The sequence below is a fragment of the Sprattus sprattus genome (assembly GCF_963457725.1).
Source record: "Sprattus sprattus genome assembly, chromosome: 1".
NCBI lineage: Eukaryota > Metazoa > Chordata > Actinopteri > Clupeiformes > Clupeidae > Sprattus > Sprattus sprattus.
The window spans coordinates 18,174,639-18,196,006 of record NC_137920.1 but is presented as its reverse complement, the minus strand read 5'-3'; the positions used below and the strand labels follow the sequence as shown (position 1 = coordinate 18,196,006).

The following is a 21,368-nucleotide window of genomic DNA, read 5'->3' as shown; positions in this document are numbered from 1 at the left end:
TCACTGGCTAAGAGGTAACCTGTCTCTGTCGCCCAAGACAGCATCTACCCTTTAGGGAGTGCTAGGTTAAGCTATGCAAATGCATGGGAACAGATTGGGAACAGATTATTTGCCGGTCTGGCGACGTGTGTAAATTATTTATACGTCAAGTTATATTATCCCAGGCTAAAAATTGCGCGTGCACGTCCTGCTTCAAAAGGCAGGATAGGTCGATCACCAAAACCATGATTTTTTTTTAATGGTACCATAGTCTAAACTCAAAGAAAAAGACAATTTTTTTCTCCACTAAGGCAGGATATGACCATGAACGCGCTATGAAGAATTCAAGACCATAATCATGTCAAAATTCAACACAACACTGACTGCGGCAGCAATATAAGAAACTGTCTATAGGCTGTCTAAGTCGTGATATCTTTTCCTTGGTCTAATATGTGACTTTGTTGCCACGGTTAGAGCTCGTGGTTTGCATGCGACAGAGCGCTGGTTCGACCCCCCTCACCTCCTCCTTGCCTATTAGGGCTGGTAACATTCCCCAGAAATTGAATTTGAATATTGGTCTTAAAAAATGGTCCGAATATCGAATATTATTATTAATTGTTATTTTTTTTTTCCCCGCGGAGAATAGGACTTGTTATTGTAACAGTACCCCATTATATCCAACAGAGGGCGTGCACACCGCTAAATGTCAAGAAAAACGACCAGTGGTAGTCAAACGCTGATTTATTTTCTGTCTTCAGACAAAATCCAAGCGTCATGTTCAACATGTTACATTTAGTGCAACTTCAGTGCAATTAGTGCAAAACTGTACACTCTTACTTAGCCAGCTTTTAGAGTTGAACCACTTAACAGGAGGTTGAATTGGCCCACAGCTCACAGTTACAGAAATGAATATTAGCCTGTAGAACATAAACGAACATTAAGTAGGCCAGCAGCCAATTGTAAAGAGTCAATGAAAGTATTTGACATACTGTTCATTTATGCAAATTGCAAAACAAACTATTGCAAAAACAGAACACCTTTCACAGTTATTAGGCTGGCGTGTAATAGGCTATGCCGACATAGTTGCCTACTAAATGAAATAATATTTTAGCCAATGTCATTTTTCACAAGTTAAATAAAATCAACCACAACTGAAAGAAACAAGCAGGCCTCAAATTAACTCAAAACACGACTGGTGGACTAGGCCTACAGATTGTTCGCCAAAAATACCAGACGGTCTACTTGTTCAGCGGCGAGTGCTGAGCGTTTTTTATTGACAATGTTGCCGGCTGAGGAAAAGACGCGCTCTGATCGTACAGATGTGCCGGGTATTTTGAGGTATTTTTTCGCCACCTGTGCGATGTGCGGGTACCTCGCACTGCCTGTAGTTTTCCACCACAGGAGAGGGTCTGCGTCGGGAGGCAGCTGTGGCTCTCTTTCGTAGATGACTAGCTAGCTAGTCAGCTAGTAGATAACTAGCTCCCCATGCAGATCGTATTCAGCAGCTCTTGTCTGCTGCGGGTCTGCTGCGGGTAGACTTGGGAAAATAGATCACCCATTGCATTGTGGTGGAGCGCAGTCCACGCTTCCTTGTTGTGACACGTGACTGCAGCTACACACAGGCCAGTAAGGGACGCACCATGGGACACAACGGAGGAGAATCAATGCGCGCGCTGCCCTGAGCAATAAAATATAAATTTTGTAAATTATTCGAATATTCATTTTCACGTTCGAATATACATATTTTTCCCATATTCGAGGAATATCAGAAATTCGAATATTAATTTACCAGCCCTATTGCCTATTGTAGTTTTACATCTCCTTGTAAATCGCTTTGAATAGCATCTTGTTCCATTTTCTGCCAGATTGCTTTAGCCCATACAATGATTTTTCCAGTTTACAGACCAATTTTTCATTTGAGCCAGATTTCACCTTATAGCCCTCTGGCTGTTCCATGTAAATTTCATGGTCTATTGGTGCGTTCAGGTAGGCAGTTTTTACATCAATTTGGTGCAGAATCAAGTTTTCTTGCGCTGCTTTTTGTATGACTACTCTGATACTTGTCAAGTTCGCTGTAGGGGAAAATGTCTCCTCATAATCTACCCCTCTCGTCTGACTGTATCCTTTTGCCACATAACATGCTTTGCACTTTTCAGATTGTGATGGTAAAGAAATAGTATGCAAGAGATTCCACTGTACAGGCAGCTACAGGTGGCTGGATCGTCAAAATGAACGTTACCCCCACAAACCAAGCCTGCAACTGTAATGACTTGAGCTAAACAGACGCTTTAGTCTGGAATGATCCTGTGAGAGTGAGTGTTCACCTTAAATGACACTGTGGTGTGCTTGTTTCTTCAGGAGAGCAACCCACATGTTTGCCTGGTGTTTTAGGGAGCCTTTAAACAGGCAGGTAAGAACAGTGTTATCGTCAAATGAATCCGTATGATCATGTGACACACTTGCCTTTTCAACTAGCTGTGTAGGCAGTCGGACCACTGCATGACACAAAAAAAGCTTTCTATACAACGGTCTTGGCAGCCTTTTGTTTCATAATCGTAAGGCACCAGCTACTCCATCTCTTAATAGTGTCAAATGAGTTATTCCCTCCTTTACAGTGTCAGATAAGGTCTTTAAAAATGGTAGTTCCTCACGTCCCTGTGCGCTTGACAGCAGACTGAATCTTCTGTGTGACTCCGAGTGCACCTGCTGGAAGAAATGGTGCCATAAGTCTCTTGGGTGTGTGTTTCAACACTAGTCACATGACTTCCTCAGAAATGAAACTTAACTCAACCTGCTTCCTGTTTTTATGACACCAGCAGCGGGGCGTTTTTTGATTTAATGGCTACTGATCTTGTGGTTAGCATGCAGACAGGCACACAGACACAACGGCACACAAGCACACAAGCACACAGACACATAGATACACAGGCACACAGACACAAATACACAGACACACATAATATAACTCCCTAACACCAGCCAGCATTGGGGTAAGGTTGTCCTTTTTTTCTTTAACATGATATGGCAATCAGAACGGAGGCAATTCAGTTAATTTTGATAGACTAACCAGACAAAAAATGTGTTAAGGGTACAGTCCACAATTCTAATTCGTATTAATTAGAATAAATGGAGTATAGATTCAGTAAGCCTAATGGAATATAGATTAGCTCAAATAAGCGTGCTGTCTGTTGGGCCACGACCTGTTACAAATATGAAAAGTTGGGCCTTGGAGTTGAAAAGGTTAGAGAACCCGTGCCATAAAGCAGTTAGTTCTTGTGTGAGCTCTGTTGTTCTGTATGATAGTTCAGAGTGTCTGACCCATTTCATAAGTTGGTTCTCAGTGGCCTTCCCCCATGCCCAAACTAAAGTACGTGGCCTTCCCCCATTCCCAAACTACAGTACGTGGCCTTCCCCCATTCCCAAACTACAGTACGTGGCCTTCCCCCATTCCCAAACTACAGTACGTGGCCTTCCCCCATTCCCAAACTACAGTACGTGGCCTTCCCCCATTCCCAAACTACAGTACGTGGCCTTCCCCCATTCCCAAACTACAGTACGTGGCCTTCCCCCATTCCCAAACTACAGTACGTGGCCTTCCCCCATTCCCAAACTACAGTACGTGGCCTTCCCCCATGCCCAAACTACAGTACGTGGCCTTCCCCCATTCCCAAACTACAGTGTGTGGCTGCTCACACCTCAGTGTACTTCCTGACCCCAGGTGACAGTGATGTCATGGTGTGGACCTTTCCTTTGGTACCATGATAAGATTACAATCATGGACTACGCCTTTAAGTCTACGGCGTAACAGAAACATGCACTGACACAACTTGAGCTGCGAGCTGAAGCGGGTCTCAGACGGAGGATGGGAGAGACCTCTGGAGTCCCTCAGGTCTGTGGAGGGGGAGGTGGAGGAGGAGGCAACAGTCTGCTGGGTCCAGCTGGTTCCCAGCAGACTGTTGGAGGATGAGATTCACGGCCCTTTCCATTACACTGGGAACACACACACACACACACACACACACACACACACACACACACACACACACACACACATGAATATTTGCGTTATTGTTTTAAGCATATCTAAGTTACTTTGCCATCTAGATGTTAAGTTGCAAATGTCACCTGTTTTGATGACTTCTAAGAGCAGCTACAAACTCACTCCCTTTATTTTCACAAGTGAAGGGGGTTATTGAAACAAGATGTCTGTTCTGACAGAGAGCATTGCACCCTGGGGGTCTCGTGAGATAAGGCACAAATGTTCCTAGTAATACCGATATACACTACATTGCAACCACAAATGTAACACATAGATAGAGACAAACAAACTCATACACAACTTTCATGTGTATATGTAGCCGGGCTGGCCTCGCAGCGATGTGAAAAGAAGTTGAGGCAGTGTCTCAGATGTTTCTTAGAAAATGAAAAATGTTTAATGGCTGGTTTAAACAGGCAAACACGCCAGCAAGGAGAAAAGCAAAGAAACAAAAAGTCCAAACAACATTTCCAATAAATAATTCCATAAACAATTCAGCTCCAAAATGAACCAGTAACTTTACACTTTGTCACTCTCAAATGAGTAAGGAGAGAGAGGAACAGATATATCTGGCAAGACTTCTGTCCTGAGGAGCAGCAGAGGTGGTGGAGGAGATTTGTTACCTGATTTGTGCTTCTGTGTGTGTGTGTCTGTGCAGAGATATGTTCTATACAGTATTCACACATACAATAACATGAAATATGTTTATTTGTGTGTATGTGTGCCTTTGCATGTGCATGTGTATGAGTATGCGTGTGTGTTTTGCGTGTGCGTGTGTGTGGCCTGGGCGCTCCTGTTAGGCTTTAGTAGCTACATACGTGCAGATTACAGGCCGGCTCTCTGAAATGTAAACATCATGCCACAGCACCGAGGACACACAGTATGGCTCCCATTAGCCTGATAACCCAGCATTAAACACACACACACACACACATACAATCATCTTTGTTTATGTGTGTGTGTGTGTGTGTGCGCACATGCCTGTGTGTATGCCCATGTGAGGGGGCATTGTAGTAGTTTATGCGTGTGGGTCTGTGTGTGTGGGTATGTGTGTGTGTGTCTGTATTCGCGTGTCTGTGTGTGTGTGTGTACTCCCTGTGACTAAGAGCTCTTTGAGGACTCTACTGAGACACAGGCTTGTCATTACCTGGAGCTTCAGAGGGACTGTAGGAAGCAATTATATGCCAGCTGGAAACGACTACCAGACCAGTCAACATGCAGTTTGTGTGTGTGTCTCTGTGTCTGTGTCTGTGCCTGACAATGAATCTCCATAGTGTTTGCGCAACTCATTGAGTAGAAGGCCTTTATTTTTGAAGTAATATATAGCATCACGTCACGCACAATTTGTAGACACCTCGAAGAATATGTCAGTTCAAGACATTTGTTCATTCAGGAAAAAACAGCAAATGTTACCCTAATTTTGGAAAACAAATCAAGACACCTCACAAGGCAAATGGCTGTTTTCCCTGTTTATGGAGCCATAGAACTGAAGCTAACTATAGCAAGTTGACAACAAGTACCTTGGCTCGTCAGAAAGTAATGTTATTCACTGATAATCCTGTTCTTGTCATTGTATTAACCTTTAGTCACTTTATCCAGCGTCAACTGGTTTTACGTCCCGTGCCATACAAATACATGTACTTAAGGTACAGTATATTGCAAAAAAAATTCTGGAGGCACATCTCTACCAATGGACAGTTCGGAGTCTGACACAAATGTGATAATGCGAAATTATTGCAGTGTTTTTTTTTTTTTTACTCAGTAACGGATTTGATTTCCAATGTAGCAAAGTACAATACTTCAGTCAAAATCTACTTAAGTAAAATAACAGATTTCAAAAAGTACTGACAAAATAAAAAAGTACACATTAAAACTACTCATACAGTAACGTGAGAAAATGAATCGTTACTTTACACCTCTGATGGTAACACTCTTCGAAACCTCAAACCCTGGGTAGAGGGGTTCGTCAAATCTCCCATGGAATGTGTGCAGGTGGGAAAGGGTTTCAGAGGAGACACTGTAGAAGGACAGGGTTCCGCCTTGCCAGTCCAAGAACACTCCTAATCGCCCAGAGTGGGAGCGAGGAGCCGGAATGTGTTCAGCCTCGTTCTTGTGTTTGGCAAGGTACTCAGAGACATAGCGTTCAAGACTCCAGGACTTGTTGTTGCATCCAAGCCTGCTTTCGTCCAGTCCATCCCTGCTTATGCTGTTGTATGCAACACCAATCGAGGCCCGTCCATTCCAGTCAATTTCCCAGTAAGCCTTTCCAGTCAGTCCCTCACTGCAGAGGAACTGCTGACAGTGCTTGAATCGCTCTGGGCAATCAGGGCATTTCTGGTCTGACTTATGCGCGATGACGTTATGGTTCCTCGACGATAGCTTTCTGTGAACTGTGTTTGGGTTTATAGTTATTTCGCAGGCATCTGAAAAAGTAATTTTCAGTTGAAAGTTATTGTCAGTTGTTTATTCGGGTTTACCTGAGGTCAAGTATATATATTGATAAAGTTCACAGAAATTTAACAGAAAATATGTCAATTGTGAATGGCTGCCCGGTGATTATATGGAATAATGATACATGCCATGTCATAATAATGAATGTTGCCAGAAGACCACCAAATGTTTATTATTCACTGTGTCAAGAAAAGAAACATGAATTGTAATGTCACTCACATTTCCGTAATCCAGACTTCAACCAGTACTCTGCCTCGTCATCAAAACTATAAGAGAAAAACAGAAAACACAGGTTAAATGTAATGTTTTTCCTTCAGGAGTTTTGCACTCAAATAACTCTGGTTACCAGACAAAGAGCCTCCTAGCCCGAACAGATTGGCTTGCCTTATTTTACACCGTAGTTTCTTCTGTATTTTAGAGAGTGTGGCCTTTCCCTCAACCCCTGGGTAGTTGCGACTCAGGTCGAGCTCTCTCAGGTAAGAAGGGTTGGAGAGAAGAGCAGAGGCCAGTGCCTCACAGCCAGTTCTTGTGACACCACAGCAAGATAATCTAGGCAGATAGAGGAGAAGAGAGAGAGGAAGAAAGACACAGAGAGCATGAGTGTGTGTGTATTAGAGGAAAGGAGTGGAGAGGACTGGTATTTAGCAGATGCTTTAATCCAAAGCTACATACAGATAACCGGCAGTGATCGGGAAACGTACAAGTAACAACGTGTGGTAGAGATTACTTTTTTACAAATTACTGTCCATCAGTGTGAGTGGTATGGTGTGGTCAAAAGTAATGTTATGTAAAAATAGACAAAGGCTTTTAACTTGTATACAATTCTCAGGAATTAATTGAGGGTAGCCCTCATTCTCAATGATACCAAGACAACATGAGCTCTTACTGTTAATATGATAGAAACTTGTATGGCATGGAGTTTGTGTGCTACAATCTAAACGTTCTCTAGCCTAGCATTCGGATATTGCTTGTCACTAGCATTAAAAATGAGTAAGGACATTGGTAAATTTGTTATGCAACTCTATGTGCTTTGAACACAAGCCGAGCTGACACTCTTATACCCACTCCGACTTAGCTCAGGAGAATCAGTGTCCAAAAAGAAGGGGCAAAAGGCAGAAAATATGAAGCAACTGGCTTCCGGGTGTGGTCATGTCTTAATTTTGTTTATGTTGTAGTCTACTTAATATTAGTCAGGGTTTTCTCTATGCAGGAAAAACCCTGTTAGTGTGTAGCCTACTCAATATCGGACTGTAGTCTACTCAATATCGGTGTAGAGCCCTCTCAACATCGATGTATAGCCTTCTCAAAATTGGAGAGGTACCAGTTGTGTATTAATTACATTTATTTCAAATGTGTATGTTTGCAATATTTTATACTAAAGGAAATGTTGCTCAAAACGTACCTTAGTTTCTCCAGTCTGCAGTTTGTACTCTTCAGACCAGCACAGAGAATCTTCACCCCAGAATCCTGAAGTTCATTGTCACTTAGGTCCAATTCTCTCAGTGCTGAGTTTACAGACTGCAATGCTGAGGCCACAATGTCACAGGAGCTCTCTGAGAGTTTACAGCCACCAAGACTGTTAAATAAAATAACAAAAAATACATTTCATATGAATATGCTTGTTGTTTAGAAAATGTGTTTTTAGAAAAGCAAGTAAAAATACATTTCCTGCATAGCCTACTGTGTTTCCACTTCTAATTCAATGTTTTTTGGGGGGGATTTGAAAGAAACATTTGAATTTACTGAAACCACTCACAGAGCCTTACTGCAGCTTTTCACTGCTGGAACCAGCCTCTTGCGTCCCATTTCAGATGTGTTGTACTTCCTCAGGTCAAACTCCTCCTGCACCTCATCAGAGAACAGAAGCATGTAGGCTAGTGCAGAGCAGTGTGCTAGTGACAACACTTTGACAGATCCTTTCTCTGAATTCAAAAATCCTTGGACTTCCTCACGGACCGAGCAGTCGTTCATTTCACTAAGGCAGTGGAAGAGGTTCATGAAACGTTCTGCTGAGATATTCTTCCGCTGCATTTTTTTCAGGTTGCCAATTATTTTTCTCATAGTCTCTGAATCTGACTCTACATTGGGCAGCAGACCGCCTAAACATCTTTGATTGGTCTCCAGTGAGATGCCATGAAGAAAGCGGACAAACAGGTCTAAGTGTCCATTTTTACTCTCCAGTGCTTTGTTCACTGCAATTTTCAACAAGTCCTCCAGTCCGAGATGCTCAGGCACAGCTTTTCCCTTCTGAGACAGAAAGGGCATGATGGGGATCAGGTTCTTGCTTTTATAGCAGTGAAATGCATAGACAGCAGCAAGAAACTCCTGAATGCTCAGATGCACAAAGCAGTAGATCTTCTCGTGGAAGGTGTTCACATAACAGGTAGGTTCTACCTTCAAGATCTTTGTGCACATTCCAGAGACAAGGGAATCATTTGCGTCAATTCCACATTCCTTCAGGTCCTCTTCAGAAAAAATAAGTCTGGCCTTGAGCAGCTGTTCAAAAGCCAGCTGAGCAACTTTCATAATGACTTCTCTATTACACTCAAGAAGTTTATGCAAGCTCATTTCATTAGCATCCTCGCTCTTCTGGTGTGTCCTGTCAGCCTGAATGAGCAAAAAGTGGCAATACATACTGGTAAGGGTATTGGGAATATCCTTGTAGTCACCCCGACTAAGCATGTTCTGAAAAACGGTTGCCGCGATCCAGCAAAACAGAGGGATATGGCACATGATATAGAGGACCCGAGATGACTTGATGTGTGATATGATATTGGTGGCAAGGTCAGGTTTGCTGATCCTCTTCCGGAAATATTCGTCCTTCTGTGGGTCATTGAAACCTCGGACTTCAGTAACTTGGTCGATGTGATTAGACAGGGCCCGGGTGACAGCTGCTGGTCGTGAGGTTATCCAAAGGAGAGCGAAGTCCATCAGCTTCCCTTTAATAAGGCTTGCAATCAGGACGTCCACAGTGGTGTGCTTGTTCATGTCTGCTACTAGGTTTTTGGAAAAGTCCAACTGAAATCTGCTTTCATCAAGGCCATCGAGGATGAAGACAGTTTTATTGCTGTTGTAGATCTTTGGATCCTTAAGCTCAGCAAGTTCTGGGTGGAGCTCGATGAGAAGTGTGTGAAAACTATATTCTCCTTTCAGTAAACTGATCTCCCGAAAGGGTAAGAGCAACATGAGCTTTATGTTGTGATTGGCTTTGTCCTCCACCCAGTCAAGGACAAACTTATGCACACTAACTGTTTTCCCTATGCCAGCGGTTCCTTTGGTCAGCACAGCCCTGATGGTTACATCTTGTTTGAAGATATTGTTGCACTCAATTTCCTTACCATTTGAATGAGCCTTGGCAGCTGAATCTATCTGGCATATTTCATGCTCATTAACAACACTAGCCTCTCCCTCTGTGATGTAGACTTTTGTGTAGATTTGGTTTAAGGGTTTCTTCTCAAGTCTTGTGTCATTACCCTCCACGATATGTAGTACTTGTTTCTTCAGTCTCTTTTTTACAGCATTGGAAATCCTCTCAAATACACGTGCAGAATCCAAATTCGTATCTGTTTCAGAATAAAAAATAAATAAAAACACACACACAAATGAGTTTTTTATATAATGTAAAGCACATGGTTCTTGTTACAACTTCAAAATATGACCATGAGCATAAGACATGAAAGCATTTCTCTACCCTCTTTTCTGTTGCCCATCTCATTATTGAATGTAACAGGCCCAATAATATTGCAGTTTGTAAGTTGTGGTGCATTGAGAAGAGCCCCATTGTCGGCTCTTAATTCAACATTGACATTCCTTGGGGTGGAAAAGACAGGTCCAGGTTGATTCTCTCCTGCAAGGGTGGAACACATGAAATTAGAAAAAAATACAAAGCATAGTGGGCACTGTTTATGTGCGCTCTGCCTAATAATGCTTATCCCTTAAAATACTATATACATATAAATATTAGGGCTGTGAAACGATTAACATTTTTAATCAAATGAATCACAGGTGGATTAATCATGATTAATCACATATGTTCTAGGTTTTTGTGAGAAAAAAATGTATGACGAAAAACGGATAAATACGTTTAAAATGTTTTCTTTTTTTATTCATAAAAAAACTAAAAATAATGGTGCTGCAAATGCTGCAAAGCAATACTCTTTGCTTTTCCATATTGGACATTAATACATGTATATGGCTTTGTATCAAATCACCGGTTATTGCTCTCAGGTTGTGCCTTATGCATACTGTTGTGTTCTGTAATACTGTTTCTATATTGTGCTACCATACTATTGTTGTGTCCTTCCAGTGCTCAGCCCCCTGGTTCACTGACCATCTCAGAGCCCTTAAGTCGGAGGGTCGAAAAATTGAGCGCAGATTTAGGCGAACTGGCTTAACTGTCCACAAGCTGTACTTCAGAGAACATCAGAAAATATATTCCTCTGCTCTTAGAGCTACCAGGGCATCATACTACTCCACTCTCATTGACTCTGGCCATAATAACCCAAGGCACCTGTTCTCCACTATAAATCAGATGCTCAAACCTTGCAGCTCCTCCACCAATACTCCCTCCTCTGATGACTGCAACCGCTTCATGTACTTTTTCAAAACAAAGGTCGATAACATCAGACGAAACATCACGCCCGACCAACCTGATCCTCCCTCGGATCTTGCCCTCCGTGATGGCCCAGCCCTTGATCATTTTGCTGAGGTCACCCAAGCTGAGCTGTCCAGCATTGTTTTAAAAATGAACTCCTCCACCAGCTCTTTGGATCCCATCCCCACATCTCTATTGAAAGCTTGCCTCACAGCCATTGTCCCCACTGCAACCCACATAATAAACAAGTACCTATCTACTGGTGAAGTTGCCCCCTCCCTCAAACTGGCAGCCGTCAAACCTGTGCTTAAAAAGCACAATCTTGACCCTGAGGACCTCTCAAACTACCATCGCATCTCAAACCTCCCCTTCCTAACAAAGGTCCTGGAAAAGGTCGTCTCCCTCCAGCTGCATAACCATCTCCACTCCCACCAGCTTTATGAATCCTTCCAGTCTGGTTTCAGACCTTCCCATAGCACCAAAACTGCTCTGGTGAGGGTGGTATATGACCTCCTAATGTCATCAGACTCTGGCTCTCCCAGCCTACTAGTCCTGCTGGATCTAAGCGCCACTTTTGATACAGTGGACCATAATATCCTGTTTCGGCGCCTCCAGGAGGTGGGAAATACAGGCACTGCCCTGGACTTCTTTTATTCCTATCTCACAGGACAGCAGGAATATGTTGCCCTTGGCAATATCACCTCCAGCATTAGGTGCGTAACCTCCGGTGTCCCCCAGGGGTCAGTCCTGGGCCCCCTGCTTTTCTTAATTTACATGCTACCCCTGGGAAACATACTTCGAGGTCTTAACATCCCATTTCACTCCTATGCAGATGACACACAAATCTACATCCGAACGTCACCCGACAAACAACAGGCACTATCACAGACTACCAAATGCCTGGATGACATCCAGCACTGGATGAGCAACAACTCACTACAGCTAAATGATGGCAAGTCTGAAGCCATTCTTATTGGCACGCCCCACCAAATAAAAAAGGCCAGTATCACCCAAATCACCATAAATGGCCACCCCACCCCTCTCTCCTCACTCGTCACAAACCTTGGTGTCAAGCTGGACTCTTCATTGTCCTTTGATGCACACATCAAATCCATCTGCCAAACTTCATTCTACCATCTGAGAAACATCTCAAAGCTGAGACCCTCTCTTCCCAAACATGCTACAGAAAAGCTGGTGCACGCATTCATCACCTCCCGTCTGGACTACTGCAACTCTCTGCTGGCAGGTCTTCCAGCAAAAACCATCCAGAGGCTTCAGTATTTTTAAAACAGTGCTGCCCGGGTTTTCACCAAGACAAAGAGATCCGAACACATCACCACAGTCCTCCACTCCGTCCACTGGCTTCCAATCAACCAGAGAATAAACTTCAAAGTCCTACTTCTGGTTCACAAGGCCATACACACCACTGGTCCGGCCTATCTCCAGGATCTCCTCACCCCTCAACTCACACCAAGGACTCTTAGGTCCGGACAAGCAAACCTTTTTGCAGTTCCCCGGACAAATATGTCCAGAATGGGAGATCGTGCCTTCTCCTCGCTGGGGCCACGACTCTGGAACAAGCTCCCGGAGAACATTAGGTCTTTGGACTCCATCACTACTTTAAAATCCCACCTCAAACCCCATCCTTTTATTAATATTATTATATTATCTTTTTTAAAATTTCTTTTCTGTATTGTATTTTGTATGCACTGTTTTAAATTGCTATTGTGACCCTGTTAAGCACCTTGAGACATCTTTGTATATGAAAGTGTGCTATACAAATAAAATACATTATTATTATTATTATTACCACTAGGAGGCACTGTTACGCAATCAATCCTAGCTTATTTACGTACATAGAGCAGAAAAAGAGTGAACCTCAACGCTACTAGTCACGTACTTTCATGCTGCTGACAGTTCTCAGTAAAGAGTGTTAATATCATCCTGCTTGTCGTTATTCTGAAGCTTCACTACACCACAAATACCTTGGGATACCCAGGAGCAGGTTGCCCGTTCACAAAATGCTGCAAAGAATAAAATAAAAAAAAGTTCATCATGGCCTTTTGGGACGTTTGATACAGAAGATCGATACAGTATATTAAGCTCCTTGCAACTTGATGGCGTTTGCTATCGCTAGCTAAGTGTGCAACCTTACAGACGGTAACATTAACATTTTGACAGTAACATTAACATTTCATTTTAACATTAACACATTTGTTGGAGATACTAGTTATGTACTTGTAGTCGTTATAATGCTAGTTGACATGAACCATACCTGTTTGGGGGTGTTCTCTCAACTAGATAGTTAGCTAGATGGCATAGTTCGCTAGCTGGCAAGCTCAAGAAGCTTCATTTACTTTGGAGCAGACATGTGTGTTTGTTGATCTTTGATACATTGAGTTGGGAGCGGGGTCTCCCACACTGTTAAATCCACAGCCGGCTCCTTTCCTCCTTTGTTTTGGGCTTTAGAAATGCGGAAAAAATGATGTGTCGCTCTAAAATCTCAGGGTACCTTGAACACCGTTTCACCATGCTCATCAGACCTCAAGGTTGTCTGACCCTCTTCTCTTAGAAGAGGTTGCTTAGATAGGATTGGACGAGGGCTGTTCTAGGGAGGAGTTTCGCGAACGGTCAATTGTGGGTTTATTGGAAGCTCATTCGTCACATGCGTTAAATGAGTTAAAAAACGAACGCATTAATCATGATGCGTTAACACATTATTATTCACAGCTCTAATAAATATAAATAAATAAAATGCACTTTAATTATATTGAATGTATTAACTTCATTCATGTACCACATGAAAAATGGCATTGCTGGGAATGTCCATATTTTTTATTTCTTTGCAAACGTAAAACAAGCTAGGGAGTTTGCTTGGTTCAATCAACCATCTGAATTCACCTGCAATACAGTGTGTTACACAACAAGTTACATTACTATAGAATACTGTTTTGTATACATATAAATACTTGTCGGTCAAAATAACTCGGCCTGGCCCTTTCTCTGTATGCAAAACATCTGTTATCTGTGCAATATACTCAAAATCAAGATGCACTTGAGGGTCAGTACCCCTATTAGCTAGCCTGGATACCAGCCTGAACTCCGCCCACAACATTTTTGGTCTGGGAGATTCAGTCTGGAGTCGAGCTAGTTGGGAGGGTTTAAACGTTTCGAAAAAGTTGAGAAAGCAATCTAAACCAATCAAATTGTAAGGGCGGGATTTATACAGTACGTTGTGATGGACAGATGACCTGATGATAGATATAATACCGGTATAAATCGAACAAAGATGGCGCCGTCTCGGGAGCTTAGTGGGACATATTTGATATGATTTAAGCTATCTACACAACTTTTTTATGTCTACATTGACTCGGTTAGTTGTGTATACGCAACACCAATGTTGCGGAGGATTGTAGGTCTTAACTTAAGTACTCTAGACCATTACTGAAAGGTTATGCTAACAGCGTAGACAAAAAAAACATTGAAACAAATGGTAGCTTCTAGCCTTGAGTGCTAATTAAGTAACGTGAGCAGGCTTATCTCAACAGATATTGACAGCGCATTCATTTTGAAAGAGGAACAGAGAAACGCGATCAAGGCATTTGTCGATTGAAAAGATGTTTTTGCCGTCCTTCCTACGGGATCAGGTAAAAGTTTAATCTATCAGATGGTAATAATACTACGTTGCTCTGATTGGTTCTAGGTATCCAATTCAGCAAAGAGGAATTTTCTTTCCTGGTTCGTTGAAACCCGCCCCATAATCACAGCCCAGTGGTTCGGTCTCAGACTCATATTCTGACTAGAATTATGACTATGACATCGTCAGGCTATCTATTAGCAATATTTCAGACAAAATTACTTAAATTATTCTTTAGATCACTATTGTCAGGTCCCCGTGGAGCTCTGCTCCGGCCACGCCCCCTTCAGCTCACTCACTCTCCCAAACTGCACATTCACCAGCTGCACTCCGGCAATCACACGAACGCATACACCTGTCCCACTCCCTAGTCCAATCACCTGCACCACATTCACAGTCACACCTGCATCCTCAATCACCTGCACCATGTTCACAGTCACTTGAGGAGGAAGCATTCACACCTGCATCAACGATTACCTGCACCCCGTTTGCACTCAGCTAATTTGTAACCACCCACACCTGTCACAACCCTCTCATATACCCCACACTCTGTGCACTTGGTGTTGGGTACTGTTTGGTGCCACCCCGAAGGATTACCACTGCCTGCTCTCCTAAAAAGGACTTATATGTCCGTCTTGGTTTGACATTGGTTTTGCCCATAGGGCGATATATGGTCGGTTTTAGACGCAACACGTAAGCACGTAAGATACACAAGAGTCCCTTGCGCAGTAAAATACCCCCCCTTACGTGCTTAAGTGTGTCACCCAAAATGTCTGACTATGAGACAAAGACACTCGGGTCCCACGCAGCTCGCAAAGACGGTGATTGGCCTGCTAACCACAGCCTTCCATGAGTCTCACATTTCCGGTTTCATAGCATACTAGTCTTTTTTAGACCCAGAATTTGTCTTAATCATGAATAGCCTGCAAACCGTCTCACAAGCCTTTTCTTGTGGATTATGAACAAACATAACAGAAGAGGTCCGAAGACATGAACTCCTTTACAAACCCTCTTTAAATAGGGACCACGAATGACCGCAAATTTATGAAGAGACTATCCCATTCTCACAGGAGACATCACCCGCAATTGTTTTGGAGAGAACGCGCTAATTCACCAAACGAATACTTTCATATTCATTTTCCACCACTTGTAAGTCATGTCATCCATTCATATTGACGTGAATCGATCAATTGCACATGTGAGGCAAGCACGAGTTTGATAGAATGAGCCCGGTCTGCTCATACAAAAGATAACATTAAGGTGGAGTTAACTTGCTGCCATCACCATTGTATTACAAGCACTGACAACATACCCTCATGATGAGAAAGTACACTTGCCGATTTCTCTCGCCGTTTACCTTTCACCTTTGAATAATGTAACTCATAAACACATCGTTTTAAAGCGCTGTAGCCATCATTAAAAGATGTGTCAATAAACAAACTTTTGCATCATGTGATCTGTCTTTTTCGCCACTTGTAGCCTACTGAATTGCCAACCTTTGTATTTTGTGTACCACATGTATTCATAACATCAAGCCTTTCGCCCACTGCACGTTCCGGTAAGTTTTTTTCCTTTGTCCTGCTGCAATAAATACGCTTACTTCACTCAAAATAAGACCTACAGTTCTGGCGTTGATTTGCTTTGCAACACGCACAATCCGTAGGGAACCTAATGGAACCTTAAGGAACCGTAAATCATAACTTGTCTAAAACAAGTTCCTTGGGTAAATGACGTGCTTACGCCTTGCGTCTAAAACTAAGTATATATTAGGCCTTAGATTAATTTGATACGCACAAGTTAAAATGTAACGTTGCTCTTTCCGAGTTAGACTCGCAGTTTTGTTTGCCTATACGGTGTTGTTAGTGTTTTTGTTTATTTCTTAGATGTTGCCTCTTAGTTTTGTTTTCATGTTGTTGTGAACTCGCACTTTAGTTGAGGCAGAAACTCGAGCCTGCGCCCCTCCTGGGCTGAGCAGTCCACCCGGGACGAACACTCCCTGCTGTGTTTCTGCATCCTGTGTTTGCTGTGCTGTTAACCATCTGCAATTAACTCTGTTTCCCGAAACCTACGTGGTCTGCGTTCTGTTCTGTGACAACTATGGGGTCAGAGGACATTTTCATTATCTCCTCTTTACTTTGATTTACAACCTTTACAATGTCTTGGAATTCAATGAACTCGATTATTAAGAAAAACTGAAGACTAAATTAAGACTATTAAGTGTAATAAATAAATACAATCATAGGCCTTTTAACAACTATAACATTGTTTGAATTATATTTTAAAGTAAAATTTCTGTGTGGGCTTTTATTTGTACCCCCGCCCACACCCCACCCCCTCCGCCTGCCTGTGTAGCTCAATGAAAATGTTTAAATGAAACAATACGAAACAGATTTGCACATACCCTCTGAGGTCGCCATAGGATGTGCTGGCTGAGATCTTGCTCCTAGTTCAGACCAGAAAAACAATGAATTAATAGAAATACATAATAAAATAAATGTACTCTGAATAAATAATTGTAAAATCATGGTTCTATTAAAAATGTGTATTCAGTGTAATAAATAAATACAATCACGGGCCTACTTTTTAAGAACTACATTTTTTTTCTTTATAGGTCACACAGAGCTCCCCCCAGAGCACCCCCCCCCCCCCCCCCCCCCCCACACACACACACACACACACACACACACACACACACACAGTCCATTGTATGCCTGGGTAAACACATGGTACCCTTGACATAATCTTACCTGTACCTGAAAGTTATGTAGTAAAGAACTTGACGGTTTGTGATTATTTCGAATTAACTGTGAGTGGGTTTGAGGAGACGGAGTTCAGGGTCGTTTAAGACACTGTGGGAAATGACAAAACATGAAAATTAGATGTTGACATTTTTTTTACTGGCTGGTAACAACCGTTGGCAGCTCAACATACCTTTTGAGGTTAGTGGTCTCAGGGCTGCCTTGCTGTTGCAAACTCCTGCTCCTTTAAACAGACCTGAAGACAACAGACAACTTTTGACAATGCCTTTAATTCTTTAGCCACAACTAAGCTTGAATCAACAGTGAGGAGATTTTGACCTTTTGACAGGGTATGGCTTTTTGGTTGGTTCTTTTCAGCTTGTTTGCAGGTTTTCTATGGTTTCCTATGGTCCCCTTCCATTAGACTAGGACACATTTAAACTTGTGTTAATCTTAGATATAGCATCTAATTTGTGTCATTTTGCAGATACTTTTACTAATGGATTGTGTGTGGGTAATAGCACAGTATCTTGAACACATATCATCATGTTGTTAACATATGGTTCCCTAAGCCTGGAGGTGGGGGTGCTAATAATTTAATTGACTCAGATTACACATATTACGTGTAGCTACATGTATTGCGTTCAATTTTCAGTTACATTCGTATTTAGTCTAACGCTTCTTTTACACCTAAGCTGTATAGCATGATTCTCAATGTCACTAAGCAGTATTAGCAATATAACAATAATATTAACAGTTGGTAGTTGCAGTTTCTATGCGGTGCGGTTAATAGTCGGGAAAATAGTCAATGGTATTTAACATGTTTCATTCTGTAGCCTGTAGGCAGCCTACAAGCCAGATCTATGTCCAGAACCATAACTGAATGCGGTATGCTGCCATATTACGAGTATTCCACCTGCTGACTAAATGCTGCCGAAATGTGGTGCCTAAATACCGTCAAAAATCCCCCCCAGGAAGTATTGAGGTTAGGAGATATGCAACAACAACTCTTACACGCATCAAAGCGTGAGCTCAACACAGGCCAAATTATCCTAATAACCAAAAAGAAAAGAACAAACTAAACCACAACAGCACTCAACACAACATTACAACCTTGCTGAGCTATCAAATACAGTTAACATACGTATAACTAACCATAATTTTACTATAAAATCGCGTGTGCCTGCAGAAGACAATGCAAGGGGAAGAATAGCCTACCTTTGTCTTGAGAGCGGCAAATGAAATCACACCATGGTACAGTACAAGTGATGTAAGAAGGTAAGTAAGACAACAGTGTGTATGTTCAAGTGAATCACGATCAAACGATTTAGTCAAACCAGAAGAGCCTGAACTTGGCTTGTGCAAAGCAACTACTGACGCGGAAAAGAGAAAGTTCTGTCTATCTAAAACAACTAATTTTTTCTACAATTTCATAAAACAAGCCGGCATTTCAACATACCTTTTGAGGTTAGTGGTCTTAGGGCTGTCTCACTGTTGCAAAATCCTGCTCCTCTAAACAGACCTGAAGACAACAGACAACTTTTGACAATGCATTAAATTCTTTAGCCACAACTAAGCTTGAATCAACAGTGAGGATATTTTGACCTTTTTAAAGGGGATGGCTTTTTGGTTGGTTCTTTTTAGCTTGGTTGCAGGTTTTCTATGGTCCTTTTCCATTAGACTAGGACAGATTTAAACTTGTGTTAATCTTAGATATAGTATCTACTTTGTGTAATTTTGCAGATACTTTTACTAATGGATTGTGTGTAGGTAAGAGCACAATATCTTGAACACATAGCATCATGTTGTTAACATATGGTTCCCTAAACCTGGAGGTGGGGGTGCTAATAATTTAATTGACTCAGATTACACGTATTACGTGTAGCAACATGTATTGCGTTCAATTTACAGTTAGATTTGTATTAAGTCGAATGCTTCTTATTCACCTATGCTGTATAGCATGATTAGCAATGTCACTTAACAAACAGTATTATATAAATGAACAGTTGGTAGTTGCAGTTTCTATGCGGTGCGGTTAATAGTCGAGACAATAGGCTACGGTATTTAACATGTTTCATTCTGTAGCATGCCTACAAGCCAGATCCATGTCCAGACTGAATGCGGTATGCTGCCATATTACGAGCAATAAGGAAGTATTGAGGTTAGGAGCTTTGCAACAACAACTCTTACACGCATCAAAGTGTGTGCTCAACACAGGCCAAATTATCCTCATAGCCAAAAAGAAAAGAACAAACTAAACCACAACAGCACTCAACACAACATTACAATCTGGCTGAGCTATCAAATACAGTTAACATACGTATTACTAACCAATTACAATAACATCGCGTCTGCCTGCAGAAGACAATGCAAGGGGAAGAATAGCCTACCTTTGTCTTGAGAGCTGCGAATTAAATTACACTTTGGTACAGTAAAGTGATCTAAGAAGGTAAGTAAGCCAACAAACACTGTGTATGTTCAAGTGATTCGCGATCAAATGATTTAGTCTAAAACTCGGCTTGCGCAAAGCAACTTCTGACGCGGAGGAGACAGTTATGTGCACATTTGCATATCAAGTCCGCTATAAACTTTCCCGGATTATGATTTGTAGATCGCGCATCTGCGCACTAACGCCTGACCATCTGCCCCACGTCAACGCATATCAATAATGGTGCGTTCATAAACAACTGGAAAGTGGATAATTTACGACTGCCGAGTGGGAGAATACACATGAACTCCAGACTCGAAACAGCTCACTAGCAAAATGAAAGTTTTTGAGAGCTCCGAGAAGTAGGTTTGACGTCACTTGACATGCAAACGTTTGTGGTGAAGGATAACAAAAAAAAAAATATGCACACAAATAAGTTACTTCCTTGATAATTTAGGTTGAACTAAAACCCGTATGTGATTGGTGTTAAAATGATACTTTGCGGTGTACTTTTTTGTAATGAATGCAATGTCAACCTTATGGATATCAAGCCTATTACCGTTACCTAACCGTTGCCTGTCGTTGGTTGTCGTTACGTGAACGCCCTCAACTTGGAAGTGGGACGTCCGAAAATGGGTAGGCTACTGAACGCACGATAAACTCTCATTAGAATATAAGGTTGATCTTGTGCACGCCTGTACCCTTTGTGGCTCTATCAGGTATGCTGCCAGCTGACAGCTACACTTTAGTGTGAAGCTGCAATCGAAAATCAAAATACTAGAAACTCACCGTTTACGGAGCTTACACCTGAATGCCTGTCGAAACTGGGAACATCCCACTAGAAAGAGAAAAATTTACAAGACGTCCGAGAAGTAGGCCTAGGTTTGGTGTCACTCGACATTGCAGCGTTTGTTCTGAAAGATACAACAAAAAAAATCTTTACAGGTATGTTTCTGCAACGGGCGGTACATCAGTACGTAAAATCTCCGCGTGAGTTTAGTCTAACCTTTTGTTACAGAGGCTTGTTGGCTTCTGCTGTGCTGGGTTTGTCTGCTACCATCCTGTGCTGCGTTCTCACTACGCGACGCTGCTCTGTTGTGGGCTACTTTTGCGTACACTGCTTGGCTTCACTGCTTGACTGTCACCGTCTGTTTAATTAAACGGAGCTACCCTACGGACTAAACGTCTGACGTGCTCCAGGCAGGCTGTATGGTGTAGTTGTGGCGTGTCTGGTGTGTTCTGTGTATTGTATGCTTGAGGTGTGTAAGTGCATTGTGCAATTTTGACCGTTATTAAACTTGTCTTGTTGTTATAATTAAATGATGCACTGCACTGGTTGACTTCCCACACTGTCGGAGTAATTTTAGTGTATTTATTTTTGTTGTGTTATCCTAGAGTGTTAAGTGTACTAGGGCCTTGCTGAGTTTCCCTGCCATTAGTATTATAGTTTTGATGTTTGTTTGTTGATTTGGCAGCACTGATTTATTTAATCATTTTATTTTAGG

The 21,368-nt window shown here is 42.1% G+C and overlaps 1 protein-coding gene across 1 annotated transcript in view; it reads right to left on the bottom strand.

Moving 5' to 3' along the window:
• Positions 1-1,454: 1,454 nt before the first annotated feature.
• Positions 1,455-21,368, bottom strand: part of LOC308368185 (uncharacterized protein) — a gene marked incomplete at its 3' end in the record, with an annotated part of 84,676 nt that continues 64,762 nt past the window's right edge. The window contains exons 10-16 of the mRNA XM_080842292.1: positions 8,223-8,821; positions 7,869-8,042; positions 6,851-7,015; positions 6,686-6,732; positions 5,925-6,438; positions 3,802-3,932; positions 1,455-1,591 (exon numbers count right to left, since the gene is read on the bottom strand). Of these exons, the coding sequence (XP_080698418.1) occupies positions 1,455-1,591; positions 3,802-3,932; positions 5,925-6,438; positions 6,686-6,732; positions 6,851-7,015; positions 7,869-8,042; positions 8,223-8,821 (1,767 nt within the window). The remainder of the gene's footprint in view (positions 1,592-3,801; positions 3,933-5,924; positions 6,439-6,685; positions 6,733-6,850; positions 7,016-7,868; positions 8,043-8,222; positions 8,822-21,368) is intronic.